This window comes from Schistocerca piceifrons, chromosome 3 (genome assembly GCF_021461385.2).
Source record: "Schistocerca piceifrons isolate TAMUIC-IGC-003096 chromosome 3, iqSchPice1.1, whole genome shotgun sequence".
Lineage (NCBI taxonomy): Eukaryota > Metazoa > Arthropoda > Insecta > Orthoptera > Acrididae > Schistocerca > Schistocerca piceifrons.
The window spans coordinates 142,573,055-142,596,689 of NC_060140.1; the positions used below are offsets into that span (position 1 = coordinate 142,573,055).

Below are 23,635 nucleotides of genomic sequence, written 5' to 3' on the forward strand. Positions count from 1 at the left end.
TCTTGTGCCATTTCTCATGAAAAAGTGTACAGTCCCTTATTTTTTTAGGAAAACAGTGACTTGAATGAACTGTCTTCAAGCGCTGCAGAATTGGCTTTTTCCACAACTTCAGGAAGACTTCATTTGAGAACAGCATGCAGCTTCACCACACCGGTACAATGACACTATTTCTCAATGCTGGATAGGGCGCCGGAGACCCCGAGACACTACCCCGCATTCTTGGCAACGCGATTTTTTCTTGCAGGGATATGTGAAGGAAAGGGTGTTCATTTCGCCTTTACCTGATGACATGCAAGAAGTGGACAAGAGAATAACAGCTTCCATAACTTCTGTAAAAGCAGGTACTTAATGTAAAGTTTGTGACGAATTTATCTGTCGTCTAGGTGTCATCCGTGCTGCTGCTGGTGGGCACGTAGAACATTTGTAATTGTTGTTGTGGTCTTCAGTCCTGAGACTGATTTGATGCAGCTCTATATGCTACTCTATCTTGTGCAAGCTTCTTCGTCTCCCAGTACCTACTGCAACCTACATCCTTCGGAATCTGTTTAGTGTATTCATCTCTTGGTCTCCCTCTACGATATTTACCCTCCACGCTGCCCTCCAATACTAAATTGGTGATCCCTTGATGCCTCAGAATATGTCCTACCAAACGATCCCTTCTTCTAGTCAAGTTGTGCCACAAATTCCTCTTCTCTCCAATTCTATTCAATACCTCCTCATTAGTTATGTGATCTATCCATCTAATCTTCAGCATTCTTCTGTAGCACCGCCGACGGCGGTAGTCTCGCGGTTCTAGGCGCGCAGTCCGGAACCGCGCGACTGCTACGGTCGCAGGTTCGAATCCTGCCTCGGGTATGGATGTGTGTGATGTCCTTAGGTTAGTTAGGTTTAAGTAGTTCTAAGTCCTAGGGGACTGATGACCACAGCTGTTGTCCCATAGTGCTCAGAGCCATTTTTCTGTAGCACCACATTTCGAAAGCTTCTATTGTCGTCTTGTCTAAACTATTTATCTTCCACGTTTCACTTCCAGACAAGCTATACTCCATACAAATACTTTCAGAAACGACTTCCTGACACTTAAATCTGTACTCGATGTTAACAAATTTCTCTTCTTCAGAAACGCTTTCCTTGTCATTGCCAGTCTACATTTTATATCCTCTCTACTTCGACCATCATGAGTTATTTTGCTCCCCAAATAGCAAAACTCCTTTACTACTTTAAGTGTCTCATTTTCTAACCTAATTCCCTCAGCATCCCCCGACTTAATTCGACTACATTCCATTACCCTCGTTTTGCTTTTGTTGATGTACATCTTATATCCTCCTTTCAAGACAATATCCATTCCGTTCAACTGTTCTTCCAAGTCCTTTGCTGCCTCTGACAGAATTACAATGTCATCGGCGAACCTCAAAATTTTTATTTCTTGTCCATGGATTTTAATTCCTACTCCGAATTTTTCTGTTGTTTCCTTTGCTGCTTGCTCTATATACAGATTGAATAACATTGGGGATAGGCTACAACCCTGTCTCACTCCCTTCCCAACCACTGCTTCCCTTTCATGCCCCTCGACTCTTATAACTGCCATCTGGTTTCTGTAAAAATTGTAAATAGCCTTTCGCTCCCTCTATTTTACCCCTGCCACCTTCAGAATTTCAATGAGAGTATTCCAGTCAACGTTGTCAAAAGCTTTCTCTATACAAATGCTAGAAACGCAGGTTTGCCTTTCCTTAATCTATTTTCTAAGATAAATCGTAGGGTCAGTAATGCCCCACGTGTTCCAACATTTCTTTGAAATCCAAACTGATCTCCCCGAGGTCGGCGTCTACCTGTTTTACCATTCGTCTGTAAAGAATTCGTGTTAGTATTTTGCACCCGTGGCTGATTAAACTGACAATTTGGTAATTTTCTCATCTGTCAACACCTGGTTTCTTTGGGATTGGAATTAGTATATTCTTCTTAAAGCCTGAGGGTATTTCACCTGTCTCATACATCTTTGTAACAGCATAGTTAAAACATGAAAATTTTGTGTTTTGCCATTGATCCCATGTTTGTATTATGTTTCGATCAATAAACAGGGAGTTCTGAAATCAGGTCAGTCTTTTTGAAACACCTTGTATTTCCGTAGTTTTATTGTTGTTATTTTAGATTTCAGTTTGTGGCCGTCCATTACCTCCTATTTCCTGCGGCCGACGCATAAGCTTCAATACATATTCTTACTAACTGATAAGATTCCGTATTTGATGTTTATATTGTGGTGTCACGTGAACAGGTGACGATGTCATCGGTCATAATTTGCAGATCAGGCATTCCATTTCGGAGGCTGTTCTGACGTCTCTGGACAAAGTCGGCAGGTGGTGTCGAAAGTTACGGCCTGCTGGAGACAAATGGCCAGGTGGCGTGGCAGGTAGGGGCCGACTCACCAGGCACGGTGTAGTTGAGCTCCGCAGCAGTAGGCCCGCCGTACGGGCCGGACTCCACACGCACGTTGTACGCACACTCGTGCAGCACGTGTGGGTCGTGTTCCACCTCAGACACCACGGGCGGCACCAGCGACCACGTCTCCTGCAACGCAAAACACGCACTCACTCATCATCTTCCTTCGTCGCTGTTTCAGCTCAACAAAGGCCATTCCTCAGCCAGAGTATACGCCAAGATAAAATACTAAATGACACACTGCGAAGCAGTTATTTGAATGGGACGGATATCTGTAGATTTGACGGTCATTAACAGACAAGCAAATGGTTACAATTTCAGGAAAACTGGATGATTTGTTCAAGAGAAATAGCTCCACAAATTAAGAAAGCTACTAATGTGGTCCACCTCTGCCTAATATACAAGGCTCACTCCAAAAGAAATGCACACTATTTTTGTAAAAATACAGTTTTCATTCTGCATGTGTAAAAGTTTTACAGTGTGTAGATACATCCTTCCCGCTTGTTTTAAAACTTAGTTCAACCTGCTCCCGTGAGTGGCGCCGTCACAGCATGTCTTCAAGATGGCTGCTATACTTGACGTTCGTCAGAAGCAACGTGCTGTCATAGAATTCCTGTGCTCCGAAAACGAGACAGAGGGAAACATCCACAAGAGGTTGAAAAAGGTGTATGGAGATGCTGCTGTCGATCGCAGTACAGTTAGTCGGTGGGCAAGCAGGTTACGTGATGAAAACGGGCACGGCAATATTGAGGATTGTCCACGCAGCGGCAGGCCTGGTACTGCACACACTCCAGACAATGTGCAGAGAGTTAACGAATTGGTGACTGCTGACAGACGCATCACAGTGAATGAATTGTCACGCTACGTTGGGATAGGGGAAGGAAGTGTTTGCAGAATACCGAAACTGTTGGCGTTAAAGGTTTGTGCCAGGTGGGTTCCCAGGATGTTGACAGTGGCTCACAAAGAAACAAGGAAAACGGTATGCAGCGAACTTTTGGAACACTACGAGAATGGTGGAGATGAATTTCTTGGAAGAATTTTGACAAGGGATGAAACATGGCTCCATCATTTTTTACCAGAGACGAAGAGGCAATCAATGGAGTGGCATCATGCAAATTCACCCAAGAAAAAAAAAAATTCAAAATCACACCTTCTGCTGGAAAAGTTATGGATACGATGTTTTTCGATTCCGAAGGGCTTTTGCTTCTGGACATCATGCTAAGTGGAACCATCATAAATGCTGATGCGTATGTGACGACACTGAAGCTAGACTGAGTCGTGTTCGACCACATCGGTAAAAGCAGGATGTTTTGCTGTTGCACGACAATACACGGCCATACGTCAGTCAAAAAACCATGGAAGCGATCACAAAACTCGGATGGACAACACGGAAACACCCGTCTTACAGTCCTGACCTGGCTCCATGTGACTATCATCTCTTTGGGAAACTGAAAGACTCTCTTCGTTTAACAAAGTTTGAAAATGATGACTTCCCTGTGCACGCTGCCAAACAGTGGCTCAAACAGATTGGGCCAGAGTTTTACCGTGCCGGTATACAGGCACTGGTTCCAAGATGGCGTAAGGCAGTTGAGAGGGTTGGAAATTATGTGGAGAAATGAAAATATTGTTCCTAAACGATGTATCTACACACTGTAAAACTTTCAATCATGTAGAATAAAAGATGGATTTTAAAAAAACATAGTGTGCATTTCTTTTGGAGTGACCCTCATACAAGCAGTTATTCGGCTTGGCACTGATTGAACGCTGGATGTCCTCCTGAAGGACATTGTGTCGAATTCTGTTCGATTGGGGGAATTAGATCGTCAAAATCACGAGCTGTTTGTAGGGCCTTGCCCATAATGATCCAGACAATTCTCAATTGGGAACGGAACGGGCGACCTTGCTAGCCTAGGTAGGGTTTGCGAAGCGCGAAGACAAGCAGTAGAAACACTCTCTGTGTGCTGGCGGGAATTATCTTGCTGAAATGTAAGCCCAGGATGAGTTGCCATGAAGGGCAACGAAAGAGGATGTATAATATCGCCAACGTACTGCTGTGGTGTAAGAGTGCCGTGGATGACACCCAAAGGGGTTCTGATACAGAATCAAGTGGTACCCTAGGTTACCACTCGTGGTTGTCGGAGCTTATGGCGGGCGACAATCAGATTGGTATCCCACCGCTATCAGTGGCATCTTCTGACACGTCTTCGCTGGTCTTTTGGGCTCAGTTCGAAGTGGGATTGACCTCTGAGGACTCCAGTCAATGAGATTGTTGACTGAATGTGCCCGACACCATTGCAGACTAGTTTTTTGGTGTACAGATATCAACGGCAGTCGGTGAAAGGGGTGCCGTGAGCTTATCTCAATTTCTGTGAGCCACTTGTTAATGGATGTTGTGTTTATTGGAGCACCAGTTGCACGTTGGACCAATCATAATGATCAGTCCGGGGCTCTTATCGATTCTCACGTTGTGTCACCTCTCTAGGCCGACCACTTCCTTCTTGACACTGTGTTTGGCCATGGTTCAACCATTCCTGCAACCTTCGTCCAATAGTGGCATCGATCCTATCTAAATGTCGAGCGATTTGTCGATTACTCGCAGCGGTTTCTTCTTTCAGCCCAACTAAAGGTCCTCTCCTTGTGGAAACCTAGGAGCGATTAAAAATCAGTGAGGAGATGGAAGGGGAAAGAAATAAAATAGAAGGATGGTGTAAGATGGAGGTTTCTGGTGAGGGACGGTTTCCATCATGAGGGAGTGGGAATTGGTTGAATTTCGGAAGGGATAAGGCATGTAGGTTCACGGAAGATAGAACAGGGATGTACTGGCGCAGCAGGTCACCTAGCTTGGTAATTTAGTGGGCGGGATATTCGGTGATTAATTTGTCGTATCCAAAGGTGCTCTAGGAAGAGGAGATGACTTGGGTGCAGCAGAGTTGGTATAGGAGGTGACTAAGGAAAGTGTGGTCGATGCAGAAAGCGAGGCAGACTGCATGTCTTTCCAGGATTTCAATGGGCTAGTAGAATTTAGAGGAGGAGGACATCCAGGCAACATTCTCATAAGGTAGGACGAAGGGGGAGGAGGGACTTATAGGTGAGGATAACGGTAAAAATACGCAGACCCTAGGTGCGGACTGTTATGGGTGTCAGCAGCTTCGTGCTTTGTGTAAGTCTGCAGGCTTTCGCGGCCGTTGTCACTGAAGTTAAAATCTTCTGGGTTATCAGGCCGCATCATTTTAGAAGAAACATGACTCGGCCTAATAACCCAGAGGGTTTTAACTTCAGTTTCGCGCTTTGTGTTGGATGGTAAGAATGTGTGCATTCCATGTTAATTTTATGTTGACTGTCAGTTGTAAATATTATACTGTCTTAGTCCAGAAAGATGTGTACCTCTGCTTTATTGACTACGCCAAAGCCTTTGACTGCGTCGATCACAACAAATTATGGAACGTACTGAAAAACATGGGTGTACCAGATCACCTCATTCATCTGATACGGAGTTTATACCTTGACCAAGAAGCCACGGTGAGAACTATGTATGGAACAACGAAATGGATAAAGATTTAGAAAGGGGTCCGGCAAGGCTACATACTGTCACCGTACTTATTCAATCTGTATGCAGAACATGTCATGAGGAATGCGAGGCTAGATGAAGGAGAAACAGGAATTAAAATAGCTGGAATAAATGTAAACAACCTCAGGTACGCGGATGATACGATCCTGTTGGCAGAAAGTGAAGAAGAATTGAGAAGACTCTTACAGAAGGTGAAAGACGAAAGTGAAAAGGCCGGTCTTATGCTGAATGTGCAGAAAACGAAAACTATGGAAACTACACCTACCAATTCGTGGGATATAGCAGGAGAAACCATGGAGGTAGTGACCACATTCAGTTATCTCGGTTCCCAGATCTCTGCTGACGGCGACTGCAGCCTTGAAATCCGGAGACGCCTGTTGCTCGGTAGACAGGCGATGTCAAACCTTGACAAGGTTATAAGGTCCAGAGATATAACGCTAGCAACAAAGATCCGGATTGTGAGGGCTATGGTCTTTCCAGTTGTGATGTATGGATGTGAGACCTGGACCATTAGAAAGGCTGAACGGCGAAGAATTGACTCCTTCGAATTGTGGTGTTGGAGGAAACTTCTTAGAGTTCCATGGACTGCAAAGAGCTGGAAAAGAGCTGGAAAAAACATTAATGCTGGGGAAGATTGAAGGAACTAGAAGAAGAGGACGTCAGAGGATGAGATGGATCGATGGCATCACAGAAGCAATGTGTTCCAACCTGGAAGGTCTACGGGAGAAAGTGCAAGACAGGAAAAAGTGGCGTGATTTGGTTCATGGGGTCACGAAGAGTCGGAACCGACTAAACGAATAGAGAGAGAGAGAGTCAGAGGCATGGGTTGGTTGTAGAGAGAGACAGAAATGTGGGCTATGGAAACGTCGAATGGTACGACAAAAGCCTTTATTGTGAATTTACTTGAAGTTTCCACATACCTGGTTGTAATTAAAGTAAGGCTACTCACAGGTCTAGTGTGGGCTATAATTATCGTGTGGCAGCGAAACTTGGTAGGTATATGTTAATGCGGAACCGATGTACGCTGGAAAAACTTAGTTCTAATTTTGGCCACAGATCTGGCGCTGTGAATGTAAGAAAGACGTACAGAAATGTTTCAGTATGTAATGAGTTAGGAAGGGACATAAGAAGGAAAGGTCAAACTAGTGAGAAGAGCATAATGTTGACTTTATTATTAACCACTGGTTGTACAATTTGTTCAGCGTGAGCACCAGATACGTCGACGAGATGCTGCATCCATGGAACGACATGATCAACAGTTGCTCGCAGCTGTTCCGGTGGAACAGTGCCAGTAGTGTCAGTGTCCTCGTAACTGCCGTCTCCTTCACGTCTGCTGTGCAGCGAGCTACCTTAATTTAAGTATTAACTGTATTTTTCTTACTTGTCACTTCTTCTTCCGTGTGTTTTTGCTTTTAGGAAGCTTTAATTGTCGAGTGCTAGTGATAGTGTTCCATAGATCTCGTGTTTTGAATACAGTCAGAGAGAGTCCCTTTAGTCAACCATAGTGCCAGTAATGCTAGTGTTTGTTTTCAATACAGTCCAGAGACAGGTAGTGCTATTTTCATTGTTTTCTACATGAAGTGGCCATTAACCACAGTTTAGTCAGTTTAGTCAGCCGCCTTTAGTGAATTAGTAGTCTAGTTAAAAGTTGATTAACTCTCTACAGTAAATTGATTTCTTAGGATGGATAGGATGTGTGACTGCTGTGTACGGACGCAGGAGGAGCTGGCCACTGTTCGCGAACAGCTGAACGTGTTGATGGCCGCGGTCAGCCGTCTTCAGGCTGCTGCCTCGGAGTGTAGCGGCAGTGGGGAGTCTGGTGCGTCGCATGGTACACCCCAGGTGTTACATGCTTCACCCACTGTCCCTGCTGTCGAGACATCTTCGCCGGTACCGGGCGCGGTTGGGCCATCCTCTCCCCAAGGGGAGTGGCGGGTTCAGCGGCGTTCACGGCGCACGAGGCGAAGGGTCAATATGGAGGCTGGCCGTGTGGCATCGCCCGCTCTGCCTGTGAGTGGACATGTGGCCGCTCCTTCAGCAAGGTCCGAGCAGGCACGGGGGGAGGGGTTTATTAGTTATTGGGAGCTCCAACGTTAATCGGGTGATGGAGCCCCTTAGGGAAATAGCGGAAAGGTCGGGGAAGAAGGCCAGTGTTCACTCTGTCTGCTTGCTGGGGGGTCTCATCCGAGATGTGGAGAAGGCCTGCCTGCGGCGATAGAGAGCACTGGGTGCACCCGACTGCAAATTGTTGCTCATGCCGGCACCAATGACTCCTGCCGTCTGGGTTCAGAGGTCATCCTCAGTTCGTACAGGTGGTTGGCGGTGAAGGCGGAAAGCCTCGCTCGCGGGGTGGAATCAGAGCTAACTATTTGTAGTATCGTTCCCAGAACCGAACGCGGTCCTCTGGTTTGGAGCCAAGTGGAAGGCTTAAACCAGAGGCTCAGACGATTCTGCGGAGATCTGGGGTGCAAATTTCTCGACCTCCGCTATCGGGTGGAGAAATGTAGGGTCCCCCTGAATAGGTCAGGCGTGCACTACACGCCGGAAGCGGCTACAAGGGTTCAAAAATGGTTCAAATGGCTCTGAGCACTATGGGACTTAACATCTATGGTCATCAGTCCCCTAGAACTTAGAACTACTTAAACCTAACTAACCTAAGGACAGCACACAACACCCAGTCATCACGAGGCAGAGAAAGTCCCTGACCCCGCCGGGAATCGAACCCGGGAACCCGGGCGTGGGAAGCGAGAACGCTACCGCACGACCACGAGCTGCGGACGGCTACAAGGGTAGCGGAGTACGTGTAGAGTGCACATGTGGGTTTTTTAGGTTAGAGAATTCCTTCCCTAGGCCCGACAAGACGCCTCCTGAGACGCGGCAAGGTAGGAGTAGGCAAAATGCAACAGGGAATAACAATATTAATGTGCTGATAGTAAACTGCAGGAGCGTCTATAGAAAGGTCCCAGAACTGCTCTCATTAATAAACGGTCACAACGCCCATATAGTACTAGGGACAGAAAGTTGGCTGAAACCAGACGTAAACAGTAATGAAATCCTAAACGCAGATTGGAATGTATACCGCAGGGACAGGCTGGACAGTGAAGGGGGAGGCGTATTTATAGCGATAAGAAGTGCAATAATATCGAAGGAAATTGACGGAGATCCGAAATGTGAAATAATTTGGGTGAAGGTCACGGTTAAAGCAGGCTCAGACATGGTAACTGGATGTCTCTATAGGTCCCCTGGCTTAGCAGCTGTTGTGGCTGAGCACCTGAAGGATAATTTGGAAAATATTTCGAGTAGTTTTCCCCACCATGTTATAGTTCTGGGTGGAGATTTTAATTTGCCGGATATAAACTGGGAGACTCAAAAGTTCATAACGGGTAGCAGGGACAAAGAATCCAGTGAAATTTTTTGAAGTGCTTTATCTGAAAACTACCTTCAGCAGTTAAACAGAGAACCGACTCGTGGCGATAACATATTAGACCTTCTGGTGACGAACAGACCCGAACTATTTGAAACAGTTAACGCAGAACAGGGAATCAGCGATCATAAAGCGGTTACTGCATCGATGATTTCAGCCGTAAATTGGAATATTAAAAAAGGTAGGAAGATTTTTCTGTTTAGCAAAAGTGACAAAAAGCAGATTACAGAGTACCTGACGGCTCAACACAAAAGTTTTGTCTCAAGTACAGATAGTGTTGAGGATCAGTGGACAAAGTTCAAAAACATCGTACAATATGTGTTAGATGAGTATGTGCGAAGCAAGATCGTAATAGATGGAAAAGAGCCACCGTGGTACAACAACCGAGTTAGAAAACTGCTGCGGAAGCAAAGGGAATTTGACAGCAAACATTAACATAGCCAAAGCCTTGCAGACAAACAAAAATTACGCGGAGCGAAATGTAGTGTGAGGAGGGCTATGCGAGAGGCGTTCAATATTCGAAAGTAAAGTTCTATGTACTGACTTGGCAGAAAATCCTAAGAAATTTTGGTCTTATGTCAAAGCGGTAGGTGGATCAAAACAAAATGTCCAGACACTCTGTGTCCAAAATGGTACTGAAACAGAGGAAGACAGACTAAAGGCCTAAATACTAAATGTCTTTTTCCAAAGCTGTTTCACAGAGGAAGACTGCACTGTAGTTCCTTCTCTAGATTATCGCACAGATGACAAAATGGTAGATATCGAAATAGACGACAGAGGGATAGAGAAACAATTAAAATCGCTCAAAAGAGGAAAGGCCGCTGGACCTGATGGGATACCAGTTCGATTTTACATAGAGTTCGCGAAGGAACCTGCCCCCCTTCTTGCAGCGGTGTACCGTAGGTCTCTAGAAGAGCGTAGCGTTCCAAAGGATTGGAAAAGGGCAAAGGTCATCCCCGTTTTCAAGAAGGGACGTCGAACAGATGTGCAGAACTATAGACCTATATCTCTAACGTCGATCAGTTGTAGAATTTTGGATCACGTATTATGTTCGAGTATAATGACTCTTCTGGAGACTAAGAATCTACTCTTTAGGAATCAGCATGGGTTTCGAAAAAGACGGTCATGTGAAACCCAGCTCGCGCTATTCGTCCACGAGACGCCGTGTTTCTTGACTTCCGCAAGGCGTTCGATACAGTTCCCCACAGCCATTTAATGAACAAAGTAAGAGCATATGGACTATCAGACCAATTGTGGGATTGGATTGAGGAGTTCGTAGATAACAGAACGCAGCATGTCATTCTCAATGGAGAGAAGTCTTCCGAAGTAAGAGTGATTTCAGGTGTGCCGTAGGGGAGTGTCATAGGACCGTTGCTATTCACAATATACATAAATGACCTCGTGGATGACATCGGAAGTTCACTGAGGCTTTTTGCAGATGATGCTGTGGTGTATCGAGAGGTTGTAACAATGGAAAATTGTACTGAAATGCAGGAGGATCTGCAACGAATAGACGCATGGTGCAGGGAATGGCAATTGAATCTCAATGTAGACAAGTGTAATGTGCTGCGAATACATAGAAAGATAGTTCCCTTATCATTTAGCTACAAAATAGCAGGACGGCAACTGGAAACAGTTAATTCCATAAATTATCTGGGAGTACGCATTAGGAGTGATTTAAAATGGAATGATGTTATAAAGATGATCGTCGGTAAAGCAGATGCCAGACTGAGATTCATTGGAAGAATCCTAAGGAAATGCAATCCGAAAACAAAGGAAGTAGGTTACAGTACGCTTGTTCACCCACTGCTTGAATACTGCTCAACAGTGTGGGATCCGTACCAGATAGGGTTGATAGAAGAGATAGAGAAGATCCAACGGAGAGCAGCGCGCTTCGTTACAGGATCATGTAATAATCGCAATAGTGTTACGGAGATGATAGATAAACTCCAGTGGAAGACTCTGCAGGAGAGACGCTCAGTAGCTCGGTACGGGCTTTTGTTGAAGTTTCGAGAACATACCTTCACCGAAGGGTCATGCAGTATATTGCTCCCTCCTACGTATATCACGCGAAGAGACCATGAGGATAAAATCAGAGAGATTAGAGCCCACACAGAACAATACGAGACTGGAATAGAAGGGAGAACCCATAGAGGTTCTCAGGGTACCCTCCGCCACACACCGTCAGGTGGCTTGCGGAGTATGGATGTAGATGCAGATGAAATTGAGCATTTAGGTCAAATAGAGATCGTACGTGTCCTTGGTAAGCACTTGTTTTAGATATCCCCAGAGTCAAACGTCACACGATTGTTGATCAGGTGATCTTGCTGGCCATTAATCAGGAAATCCTGTGAAGATAATACTTTCGCGCAAGGTTGCATTAAGCAGATCTTTCACTGGTTGAGCGTCATGATGCGTTGGCCCATCTCGCTTGAAAGCCGTGGTTTCCACACAGTTGTGTAGGCGCTTCAGTCCGGAACCACGCTGCTGCTACGGTCCCAGGTTCGAATCCTGCCTCGGGCATGGATGTGGGTGATGTCCTTAGGTTAGTTACGTTTAATTAGTTCTAAGTCTAGGGGACTGATGACCTCAGATGTTAATTCCCATAGTGCTCAGAGCCATCTGAACCATCACACAGTTGTGTTCTTACAAAGCAGCAGTTGCATGTTGTACAAGGAAGGTCCCGATAAAGTGCAGACGCCACGGTACACCTGACAGGCCCTCTTGGTCTATTTTCCTCAAAGAAGAATGGACCGAGAATAAGGCGCTTGTGAATTCAGACCACAGCCGTTAGCTCTTCGTGCACACCACGCGTTTTAACACTACCGCAAATCTGGCAGTTCTGTGTATTCACTGCAGCCTGTATGTAAAATTACCTCGTCACTTCATAAGATATCGCCGCAAGTCCTCATCTTCGATCCGTGCCAGGCACCTAAGAGCAAATTCACAACGTTGCTGCATATCATGAGGTTTCAGTTGCTACACCGTTTGGATCTTGTACGGGCACCTGTGTAAAATAAACCACAAAACTTTCCGTACTCTCGGCCATGGGATGGACAATTCTCATGAATTATTCAAAAACAGTCTTAATCGCATTTATTATTATTATACCGCCAACCGGTTTCAACCCGACGTAGGGGCATCTTCTGGGCGTTTACACCATTGGTTGACTGCCGGTGGTGTCACTGGTGAAAACTATAGGAGTGACACCACCAGCAGTCGACCAATGGTGTAAACGCTCAGAAGATGATCCCTACGTCGTGTTCAAACCGGTTTGTGCTATAATAATAACAAATGCGATTAAGACTGTTTCTGAATAATTGATTAATCATACTAATCGCTGCTTCATTTCCACAATTATGTTGTCCAAAAATCAATTCTCATGACACAGCTAGAGTACTTCCACTACCCTAGACAAGTGATGCATGGGGTTACAGCAACAGCAGCCTCGTCAATAACTTCCACAGGCATAAGACTTCCTCTTCTACGTTCAAAAATGGTTCAAATGGCTCTGAGCACTATGGGACTCAACTGCTGAGGTCATTAGTCCCCTAGAACTTAGAACTAGTTAAACCTAACTAACCTAAGGACATCACAAACATCCATGCCCGAGGCAGGATTCGAACCTGCGACCGTAGCGGTCTTGCGGTTCCAGACTGCAGCGCCTTTAACCGCACGGCCACTTCGGCCGGCTCTTCTACGTGCCACACCAATCTCACCCGCGGTTTCGAATTCCATTACCAACTTCTTTAAACCATTTAATGCAAAAGGGCCACTCCTTCGACTTTTCAGTCAGCGATACTCTCTCAACGCAGCGCTGCAGTTGCTGCAGTTCACATAAAATAGTTTCAGTGACGGCACACGGTCTCTTTTTCTCTACAGCCATACTCTTCACTCAAGTTATGGTCTGTCAAATGACAACGTGGATCTCATATCGTCAGTTTAACAGTGCACAGCACCAGACTGGAGCTAGTTTCTTTCGAGCGTAAATCGGTTCTCCATTACCGCTCTAGCATATCTAGCAAGCTTCGTTGCCATGCGGTAATTACAGTCCACAATGGACCTCCTTGATTAGCTGCACTTTAATTGCATTTACCCGATATTGCACACGTCGACCTGGAGATGAAGGTTGGATTGAAGGAAGGCTTGGCAGTCTTGGAGGGCGTGGTGAGTAGCTAAGTAGGCTGTGGCAGACAGTGCAACACGGCTATAAAGGTTTCCAGAGTGGATTAATGAAAAATACAGAAAGCTGATGCTTGTTTTAATGCTTCAGGTGTTCTACATACTCTGCTTCTCACTTGAGAACAACGCACAAGCACGTGAAACTGTCATAAATATCCTTGCTTCGGACGTTGTTCAGCTCGCACGTCACATTGGTGTGAATGTTGGTTTTGTCATTAAAGTACTGTCCCTTCATGTGAATTTCTTGACTTTGTCGTTTTGAGGTGATAACACCAAGCCTCGTTCACAAATGAACTGTCCACGTTTTGTATTTCTGTCATGCCCACGCATCGTTGTTTCTCTCTGCGAGTCAAGTTGAGTGGGACAAACTTTAATTGTCCATTTTAAAAATAAAGATCATGCCAGATTTTATGGTATTTCGAAGTCTTTGCAACGAACTGTAGAGTCTATAGATAACCTCACGAGGAACAACATTTGTCAGAGATAAAATGTTCACTGATGCTTCTCAGCGACACTACGCCTTGTTTAGCATTCTTCAGCCCTGGGCCAATAAGATTTCACCGAACTAGTAGACCCTACCAGCTATTCCAGCCAGGAGTCATTTTCATCACGAAAACCATAAAAACGAGTCTTTCTAAGAGTGGCAGATATTTTAGAAACGAATCAGGAACTTCAAATTTGCTATCCCTACTATCTTAGGCGCGGATTAGATCACTGGATGACAGGCAACATACAGTGCATACAATATCCCAGAATGCCTATACCCTGCCATCTCTCAGGGACATAACCAGTCTTAACGAACATATAGTGCCGACGGCCGACGACAAGCGTCAGCAAATATTTTCACTCTAACAAAAGGTGATTGCCACCCCTAGACGCAAAGTCTTTGAAACACGATGTGTGTGTGTGTGTGTGTGTGTGTGTGTGTGTGTATGTGTGTGTTATTGCAAAATCCTAAAATATGACATGATCTGTATGTCTGTAATTTCAAAAATGTGTGATGAGTATTACATGTGTAAAAGCCAAATTGTATACAGGGTTTCCCAGAAATGTTTCTATAAGCTTCGAGGTGTTGTGGAGCGTGTCTGGAGAGACCAATCGAGGACAGGAACGCGTGATCAACGATGCTATACAGCACAGGAGATACAGGCGCCGCCGCCTACCACTGGTCTACTCCTTGAGCAGCAAACATGACTTTATACTTTGACGGAACTCCTCGCAATGTTGTTTGCTATTCAGTGATCGCAACTGATTGCCATGATCACTAGTGGAGAAGATGGAGCTAGCTGATACATGGAAAGGCCTTGTCTCGTTTGAATACCATACTCTGTTGTCTCGGTGGATAACAGTTTCATACATGGGCTTTCATCTGCAGTTTGTTCTTCTCCTGCGAGCCTCTAAAATCTCCAGTGTTTTTCGGTACACAGGATAAAAATAAACTGCAAATGGAAACCCGTGTCCGAAACCACCGTCCATAAAAGCATCACATTCATAGGAAACAAGGCCTTTCCATTGGCGACTGTGGCAATCAGCTGCGAAAACATTAATTAACAAAGAAGATTGCGAGATACAATATAGCATTGACTGTGTTGTTCGGAAGTACGATGTCGTGAGTCGTGCTCGGATAGCCTAATGGTAGGGTGACTCCTCGCGATAAATGGGAAATTCAGCTTCCAGTCCCGGTCTGGCACAAATTGTCATTGACGTCATCGTATTGTACAGCTGATAGTTGTCCACATTCGCAACTGCGGAAGTATTTCATGTTTTTCTCATATAAAACTCCGTGACGTTCCCCCTATGGTCCGTCAGCCTATGTAGCGTTGTTGGGTAACTTTTACAGACACGGGTTCCTATCCCTGATTTGTTTCTCGAGGCACCCTTTACAACTACTCGAAATTGTCAAAACATTTCTGGCACACCCAGTATATCAGATCATTATTTACGGGATAAGAGGACGTAAAATAGGATGATTGGAACTTTAATAGTGGTAACTATTTATAGTGCAAGCTGTTACTGATTTGTTTGACTGATGGGGCTGCTAAGTGCTATACCACCTAGTGTACTCCCCTGACTTAAGCTGTCATGAGTTCAACTCGATTTCTAAACTGAAGGAAACACTTCACGTCATTTTCTTCAGAGCTGCTACAAATTCGTCGGGCAGTAGACGGCGCCGATCGAACTGTCAACACAACTGGCACTGCTAAGAGTATCGTACGACTTCCACATCGCTGGCAACGGGTTATACACAATGCTGGTGACTACTCTGAAGGTCGGTAAAACTTTGAAACACGTATCTATTTTGTACGAGCTGTAAATAAACAGTTTCCACTATTAAAGTTCCAACCCTCGTATAATTCAAGATAAAACACAAAAGCATAAATTTAATTTAAAATAGGTTGTATTTATAGAGCTGGATCTTAAATGTACTATGTGAAAAACGATATATCGCATAACAACTTGGTGAGCGTAATGTAGTGACGAATAATGCAAGGCATTACGTCGAATGTAAGACAATGAAAGCATAAAACGTAAAAAGTCAGATAACTTGAGTAAAAATGTAATAAAATGTATAGTAGAACGAAGATGATATTAAAATACGGAGGATGTATATGTTGAAGTAGGCGAGGTGACCCAGGTGACGTCAGCAGACGGATGAGTTGCAGGTGAACCGTCGACGTTAGAAGCAGCACACCCAGGGCGTTGCATGCAGTCTGGTACCTCGTATTGAGGTTCCGAGGATTGACTGACGTGAAACGCAGTTCCCATGAGAAAGATGAAGATAATCATGATGGACTATCATATGACAATGTAACATCCTGTACTGCTCTGTCACAGCAGATCCCCCAAGATTTCGAAAAATGCGCGGTGTCTCAACCCGTATTGGTTATTTGAGGATATCATACAGCTATTTTCTTAAGTTAGCATAGATTATGATTTCTTCTAATAAGTTGAGTAAAGCTCGTTTTTCATCCCTGTGCAGATTTTTTAAATCGGCTTTGATGCCATTCAAGTGCCCAGTGACGGATACATGCTATTTCAATATTCTGTTTAAAAGCGTGTTCTTTACATCACGCGAAAAAGGTCCTGCCCATTCAGCCAACGAAATCTTTGTCGCAGCCTTCGCACTTGTACACTTCCGAGCTGAGAAATGTTAAGCAGCCACTGTGCTCTTTTATCAGATACTCTTCCGTTGTCATTGGAGCGTACCTAGCAGCTCCCCATTGCTACCATTACAGGCGACAGTATTCGCTGAGTTCACAGAATTATCTGTGTAACTGCTTCTTTTGATCTTCTTGCAAGGTCTTTCAACTACATTAGCGTAATACAGGGACACAGTTATTGAACTGTACGAAAAAACGTAAATTGCTTTCAAACTACGACAGCGTGCACACACTTTAGTCAACAGGTGAACGTCACTACAGATATTCGGATTCAGGTTATGACACGTTCGATATGTCTGCCATCATTGGCGACGATATGATGCATGACCCGCTGAAGAGTCGAAACATCGATGTTGTCGATGATCTCCTGAATGGCGGTTTTCAGCTCAGCAATACGTCTCGGATTATTGCTGTGCACCTTGTCTTTAATATAGCCCCACAAAAAGGAGTTGCATGTGTTCTGATCTGGAGAATATGGCGGCCAATAGAGGCTCATGCCAGTGGCCTCTGGGTACCCTAGAGTGAGAATGCAATCCCTAATGTGCTCCTCCAGGACATCAAACACTCGCCGGCTCAGATGGGGTCGAGCTCCATCTTGAATGAACCACATCTTGTCGAAATTAGGGTCACTTCGGATAATGGGGATGAAATCATCTCCCAAAACCTTCACGTACCGTTCGGTACTCACTGTGCCACCATGGAATATCGCACCGATTATTCCATGACTGGACATTGCACTCCACACAGTCAATCGTTGAGAGTGAAGAGACTTCTCGATCACGAAATACGGATTCTCATTCCCCCAAATACGCCAGTTTTACTTATTGACAAACCCATCCACATGAAAATGGTTTTAGTCGCTAAAGCAAACCATTCTGTGCATATTAATTCCATAGTACCCCACGGCCAACGTACAGATTGAAATTCCTAACGCAAACTGTTCAGAAGTTATGACGATTTTATTTCATATAGTTCAAGAATTGCCACCCTGTAGATATTATTAATTGTGACTTGTATTAGATATTTCCTCACTGGTTTCGCTTTCTAGCAAGGCACTCTTAATACTCTATTAATCGTGGCTCTAATGTATGCCATTTTGTACTGCCATCGATAGCTGGATTTTGCGTTAATAGTGACATCCCCGATACGTGTTTTGCATTCTGCTCAGTTGCAGCCACATCGACGAAGTCACATGGTCCGCTAATAAGAGTGGGGCAAAGCAGGTTCTACGCCACTTTTGATATAAAACTGATACACAAGGTGATTGATTTATGTTCTCAACACGTCGTTCTCCTCGTCCCAGGGGCCCCTTAACCTGCTAAGTGATTCTCCCCCCCCCCCCCCCAGCACCCATGCCCCTACCCCTCCTCATCACCCAATCCTCTGGGAAAAGGGACACTTGTTCACTTCTGATCCACTTGTCCCTCTCCTAGGAAATCCCCCAGCCCTCCCCTCCCCCATTTCCCCCTCCCCTTCCCCACTTCCTCTCATCTCCCCCACTTGTGAATTGCTGAGCTACTGGAGAGGAAGAATGAAAGGTACAGTCTTTATTTATTTATTTATTTTGAGTCTTGGCGGGAAATTTGTTCTTAGTGGCGATAGCCTGCTACTGGTTTGTCCTCCACACACGTCGCTGCTCCCCACCCACACTTTTCACCACCCCCAGTCCTACATTTTCCGATTGCGCATGAGCATGTTCCCCTCAAAGTTTGAAGACCGACTGCTCTAGTTCACAATACTGCCACCAGAGGGCTTACAAGACTGTCCTATAGACACCCCTACCCACACTCACTTTTTGCCAACACTGCAACCACTCTTGAACTGGTTGGAAAAAGCTAGAGTGGAAGATGCTGACTTTTCGGGGGAAATATGTTCAACCAAGGAGATGTCGGTGTTTAATAATTGTATTACCTGTGAGCATACAGCAGAGGACTGCGTCCATAGCCTCCTATACAATGAATGGGAGGAGATGATAATGGGAGCACAAAGGAAAACGTTTCTGCAAATAATGATGATGTAGCAGGATGGACTGAGGATGCATTTCACAACTAACAGAGACTACAGCATGTGCTGGAGAGGTTTGTGTTTTTTGAAATGGCAAGCCATTTCACAGTGCAAGGAACAACATTGCCCCATTCCACTAACACAGACTGAATGAGCCAGCGGTGCTCACCTCCGTGTGTGGGGTTCAACTGAGGACGCCTGAAACAGGTTTTGCACCCCGTTCTGATCGTGTGTGTGTGTAAACGTTCACCTTCCTGTGTGCTCTAGTCTACAATACCATTCGAAATCGGCTGGTAACTGTCTTACAGCCATTGGCAGAAGAGTTGCCTCATATTTATAAGTGTATAGTTCCTCAGGACTTGTACACAGATAGATGATAAGACAGGACAAAACAGAAAACTATCACTGAAGTGTAAGAAGAGTAGCCGCCTACCAATCTATAAGTGAAATAGGTGCTAAGGAAATTGTACATACACACACACTCATGCATACATGTTAAGAAGGGATAGGACAGTAAATTATCACTGAAGAGTGGGAAGAGCTGCATTCTATCGGTCTACATATGTATAGCTGCTGAGAAACTTGTACACAGATACATGGTAAGAAGGGATAGGGCAGCAAGCTCTCACTGAAAACACACTACAACAAATGCTCTAATTATGACATCAGAATTGTTGTGGAGAAAAACCACCACTCATAAACAATGCATCATAATGCAACACACACACTGGGAAATTAGGAAAATTATTGTAATAACTCAACTGCCACAAAAACCTACCCCAAAAGATCTCACCAGCAGAGAGTGGTGGCAACTGCACGTGTGTTCACCTCGCTGTGCAGATACAGACCAACCAACCTAGAACCAGTCTTACCTCCACACCTACCTGTCCTCCTCCCTCCTACTTCTCCTCCCATATGTAGGGATACCGTTTTTCCAGGACTGTTCTAGAGATGCATCTGTTGGCAGTGACATACTGTTTCCAGTCTGCACAAATGAGTCATATATGGACAAAAGAGTCAAGGACAGTACACTTCCTGTATTCTGTTAAACGTATTTCTCAAAAAGTCTGGAAGCCTGAAACAACAGCGAAATACTTGACTATTCGTCATGGATGAAGATCTGAATGATCAAGAGCGGCATGATTTCAAACATTCTGAATTTGCCGACACTGTCTGAAATGGTCCTTAGCTAAGTATAATCAGTCAACATTGAAATAATACATCCCATATAGACGAGACACACACAGATCTTTGTACTATTTATCTGAAACTGCGCCAACCCACCCAAACTCCTCACAGCAGGTGGAGAGCAATATCTGCACTTGCTAGCCTCCACTGCTACATATAATCAGTCATCATCCATGTTCATTCTAATTCTTCAGGTAAATTGTCTGAAGGTTGTCTGGTAGAAGTTACAGAAACTCAACTGTACAGAATAACAGCTTTGTGTGGTGTGAATGAGTGTGCTCTTGTATACAGTGAAAGGATGACTCTTGCTGTACATATGGCAGGGGAATTGACAGTGGCGGAATTTTACACAGATCATTTCCTTCTCATGGAGTAATGTGTGTCTGCCTAAAAATAGCGATTACTTTGAGTGCACTAGGGAGCAGCTCGTTCATGAAACAGCCAATGCACCCACTTACTACTCCATATCAATTTGAGTGCAGTAGCATTAACTTACATTCCAAATAATCTATATGATGATGATATCTGTGTCATTATAAGAGGACAAATTACTGATACCTGTAAATATTGAGTACTGTGAGCGCAGTATAATTAATTTAAAACATACATACTGGTGTATCTACTTCTTGTGAAGGATAGTAACCCCCTTGAGATTATTAAACAGTACTTTACGTTTTATCCACAGTCAGATTGTCATCCAACATTACATTACCATGAAAAAAACAGAGTAAAATTCCAAATTATAAAATCCATTATTATTATTTCCAAGTTTATTCATCCCTGTGTATCTCAATTTAATATCCTCTTCTTCAAAAAATTGAAAATCCCAATTACTAATTACTTTCGTATACTACTGGCCATTAAAATTGCTTCACCAAGAAGAAATGCAGATGATAAACAGGAATTCATTGGACAAATATATTGTACTAGAACTGACATGCGATCTCATTTTCACGCAATTTGGGTGCATAGATCCTGAGAAATCAGTATCCAGAACAATCACCTCTGGCTGTAATAACGGCCTTGATACACCTGAGTCAAACAGAGATTGGATGGCATGTTCAGGTACAGCTGCCTACGCAGCTTCAACACAATACCACAGTTCATCAACAGTAGTGACTGGCGTATTGTGACGAGCCAGTTGCTCAGCCACCATTGACCAGACGTTTCCAACTGGTGAGAGATCTGGAGAATGTGCTGGCCAGGGCAGCAGTCGAACGTTCTCTGTATCCAGAAAGGCCTGTACAGGACCTGCAACATGTGGTCGTGCATTATCCTGCTGAAATATAGGGTTTCGCAGGGTTCGAAAGAAGGGTAGAGCCACGGGTCATAACACATCTGAAATGTAACGTTCACTGTTCAAACTGCCGTCAATGCGAACAAGAGGTGACCGAGACGTGTAACCAATGGCACCCCATTCGATCACGCCGGGTGATACGCCAGTATGGTGATGACGATTACACGCTTCCAATGTGCGTTCACCGCGATGTCGCCAAATGCGGATGCGACCATAATGATGCTGTAAACAGAACCTGGATTCATCCGAAAAAATGACGTTTTGCCATTCGTGCACCCAGGTTCGTCGTTGAATACACCATCGCAGGCGCTCCTGTTAAGATGCAGCATCAAGGGTAACCGCAGCAATGGTCTCCGAGCTAATAGTCCATGCTGCTGCAAACGTCGTCGAACTGTTCGCGCAGATGGTTGTTGTCTTGCAAACGTCCACACCGGTTGACTCAGGGATTGAGACGTGGCTGCACGATCCGTTACAGCCAGGTGGATAAGATGCCTGTCATCTCTACTGCTAGTGATACGAGCCCATTGGGATCCAGCACCGCGTTCTGTATTAGCCTCCTGAACCCACTGATTCCATATTCTGCTAACAGTCATTGGATCTCGACCAACGCGAGCAGCAATGTCACGATATGATAAACCGCAATCGCGATAGGCTACAATCCGACCTTTATCAAAGTCGGAAACGTGATGGTACCCATTTCTCCTCCTTACACGAGGCATCACAACAACGTTTCACCAGGCACCGCAGGTCAACTGCTGTTTGTGTATGAGAAATCGGTTGGCAACTTTCCTCATGTGAGCACGTTGTAGGTGTCGCCACCGGCGCCAACCTTGTATGAATGCTCTGAAAAGCTAATCATTTGCATATCAGAGCATCTTCTTCCTGTCAGTTAAATTTCGCATCTGTAGCACATCATCTTCATGGTGTAGCAATTTTAATGGCCAGTAAAATAATTTTAAATTTTTTAAATTCATTATTCATTTCCATGCATATTTTATCTCCATGTCTAGTATGCAAATATTTACAGCCAGTGATTGTATATAAAATATCTGCCTGTAGCTCACTAATCTTTTTTAAACATATTAGTACTGCTAACGTCATTGAGCTACTTCAAATAGGCTTCATTTATATAAAATAAAAATTTATTAATAATTTTAAAAACCATACAGCACTGTATCATAATTTTCTATAACAACACTTTTATCATGCTGAAAGGAGAATTCTTTCTTAACAGCCTTGTCAGTTAAACTTTTTTATTGACATCTCTTGTTATCTGAACATATTGAAACATCTTTTCTTTCTCTTCATTCTTGATTAATCTTACCATAGATTTACCAATCAGTTTTTTGAATATTCTTATAGTTTAAAGCATAGTCTTTTATTTTCATCTTGGTATTTTTATCATTTTTATCATAACAACTTTTAGGCTCTGTCAAAGCCCCAATTTATAGTTTCATTTACTATCTCCTAATTCATCAATTCATTCACCTAACATATAAACTGTCTGCACAGTCAATATATACTATACTGTCTGTATCAAAATATATAACTACTTGTCCTAGCTTATCTTGCATATCGTACTATATAAGCCTTGCATTTGATGTAGTAAATGCTGTTATAAAAATACTTGTAGATCTATTATTCTTCACATAATAAGCCTTGAAATTATACTTCTTCTGGGCCTTATTGTAGGTAATAAAAATTTAGATCTATATTATATAGTCAATTATCAGATTGTATTTCATGAAATCTTTGTAAATCTGTAACATACTCTGTTTTACTCTCATTTTGACATTGTCCAAATTTCCCCATAAGAATTCAGATATATTTTTGCAACAGCTAGTTTTGCGAGGTTTACTTTTATTTTATCAAAATATAAGTCAATAACTGCTTTTTTTCTTTCAAATATTTTATATACATATTATCATTTTCAAAATCATGAGGGCTCTTTCCTAATTTCATTTTCATGAAGTTGTTCACATAATTTTTTTAACAACATTGCTTTTATGTTCAAAATTTCGCACTTCATAGATATGTGAAATTTTATATCATTCTCTATAGCTTTATTATTTCGTCAGTTGTCCAAGGTCCAATAAAACATCTTTCTTCATGATTGTAATTACAGTTTTCTTTATTTTTTTCTTCTGCACATTTTACACATAAATGAAACAACTTTTTTATCCATTTTCATTTGGGTATGTAAAACTGGACAATACAAGTCTTTTGGTGACGATATTTTACATTTTATAAAATCATGCCATTCAATATAATATTCTGGTTTATATATTTTTGTTGAATGGTATACATATAATAATCATAATATTGTACAGTTGGATATAGACTATGTACATCAACGTATTTTATTGTTGTATTAACAC

At 43.6% G+C, this 23,635-nt stretch overlaps 1 protein-coding gene across 5 annotated transcripts in view; it reads right to left on the reverse strand.

Moving 5' to 3' along the window:
* Positions 1-23,635, reverse strand: part of LOC124788181 — an 816,659-nt gene that overhangs the window by 173,613 nt on the left and 619,411 nt on the right. For all 5 annotated transcript variants that reach the window (XM_047255338.1, XM_047255341.1, XM_047255337.1 and 2 more), the window contains exon 5: positions 2,421-2,562. In XM_047255338.1, coding sequence (XP_047111294.1) covers positions 2,421-2,562 — 142 coding nt within the window. The remainder of the gene's footprint in view (positions 1-2,420; positions 2,563-23,635) is intronic.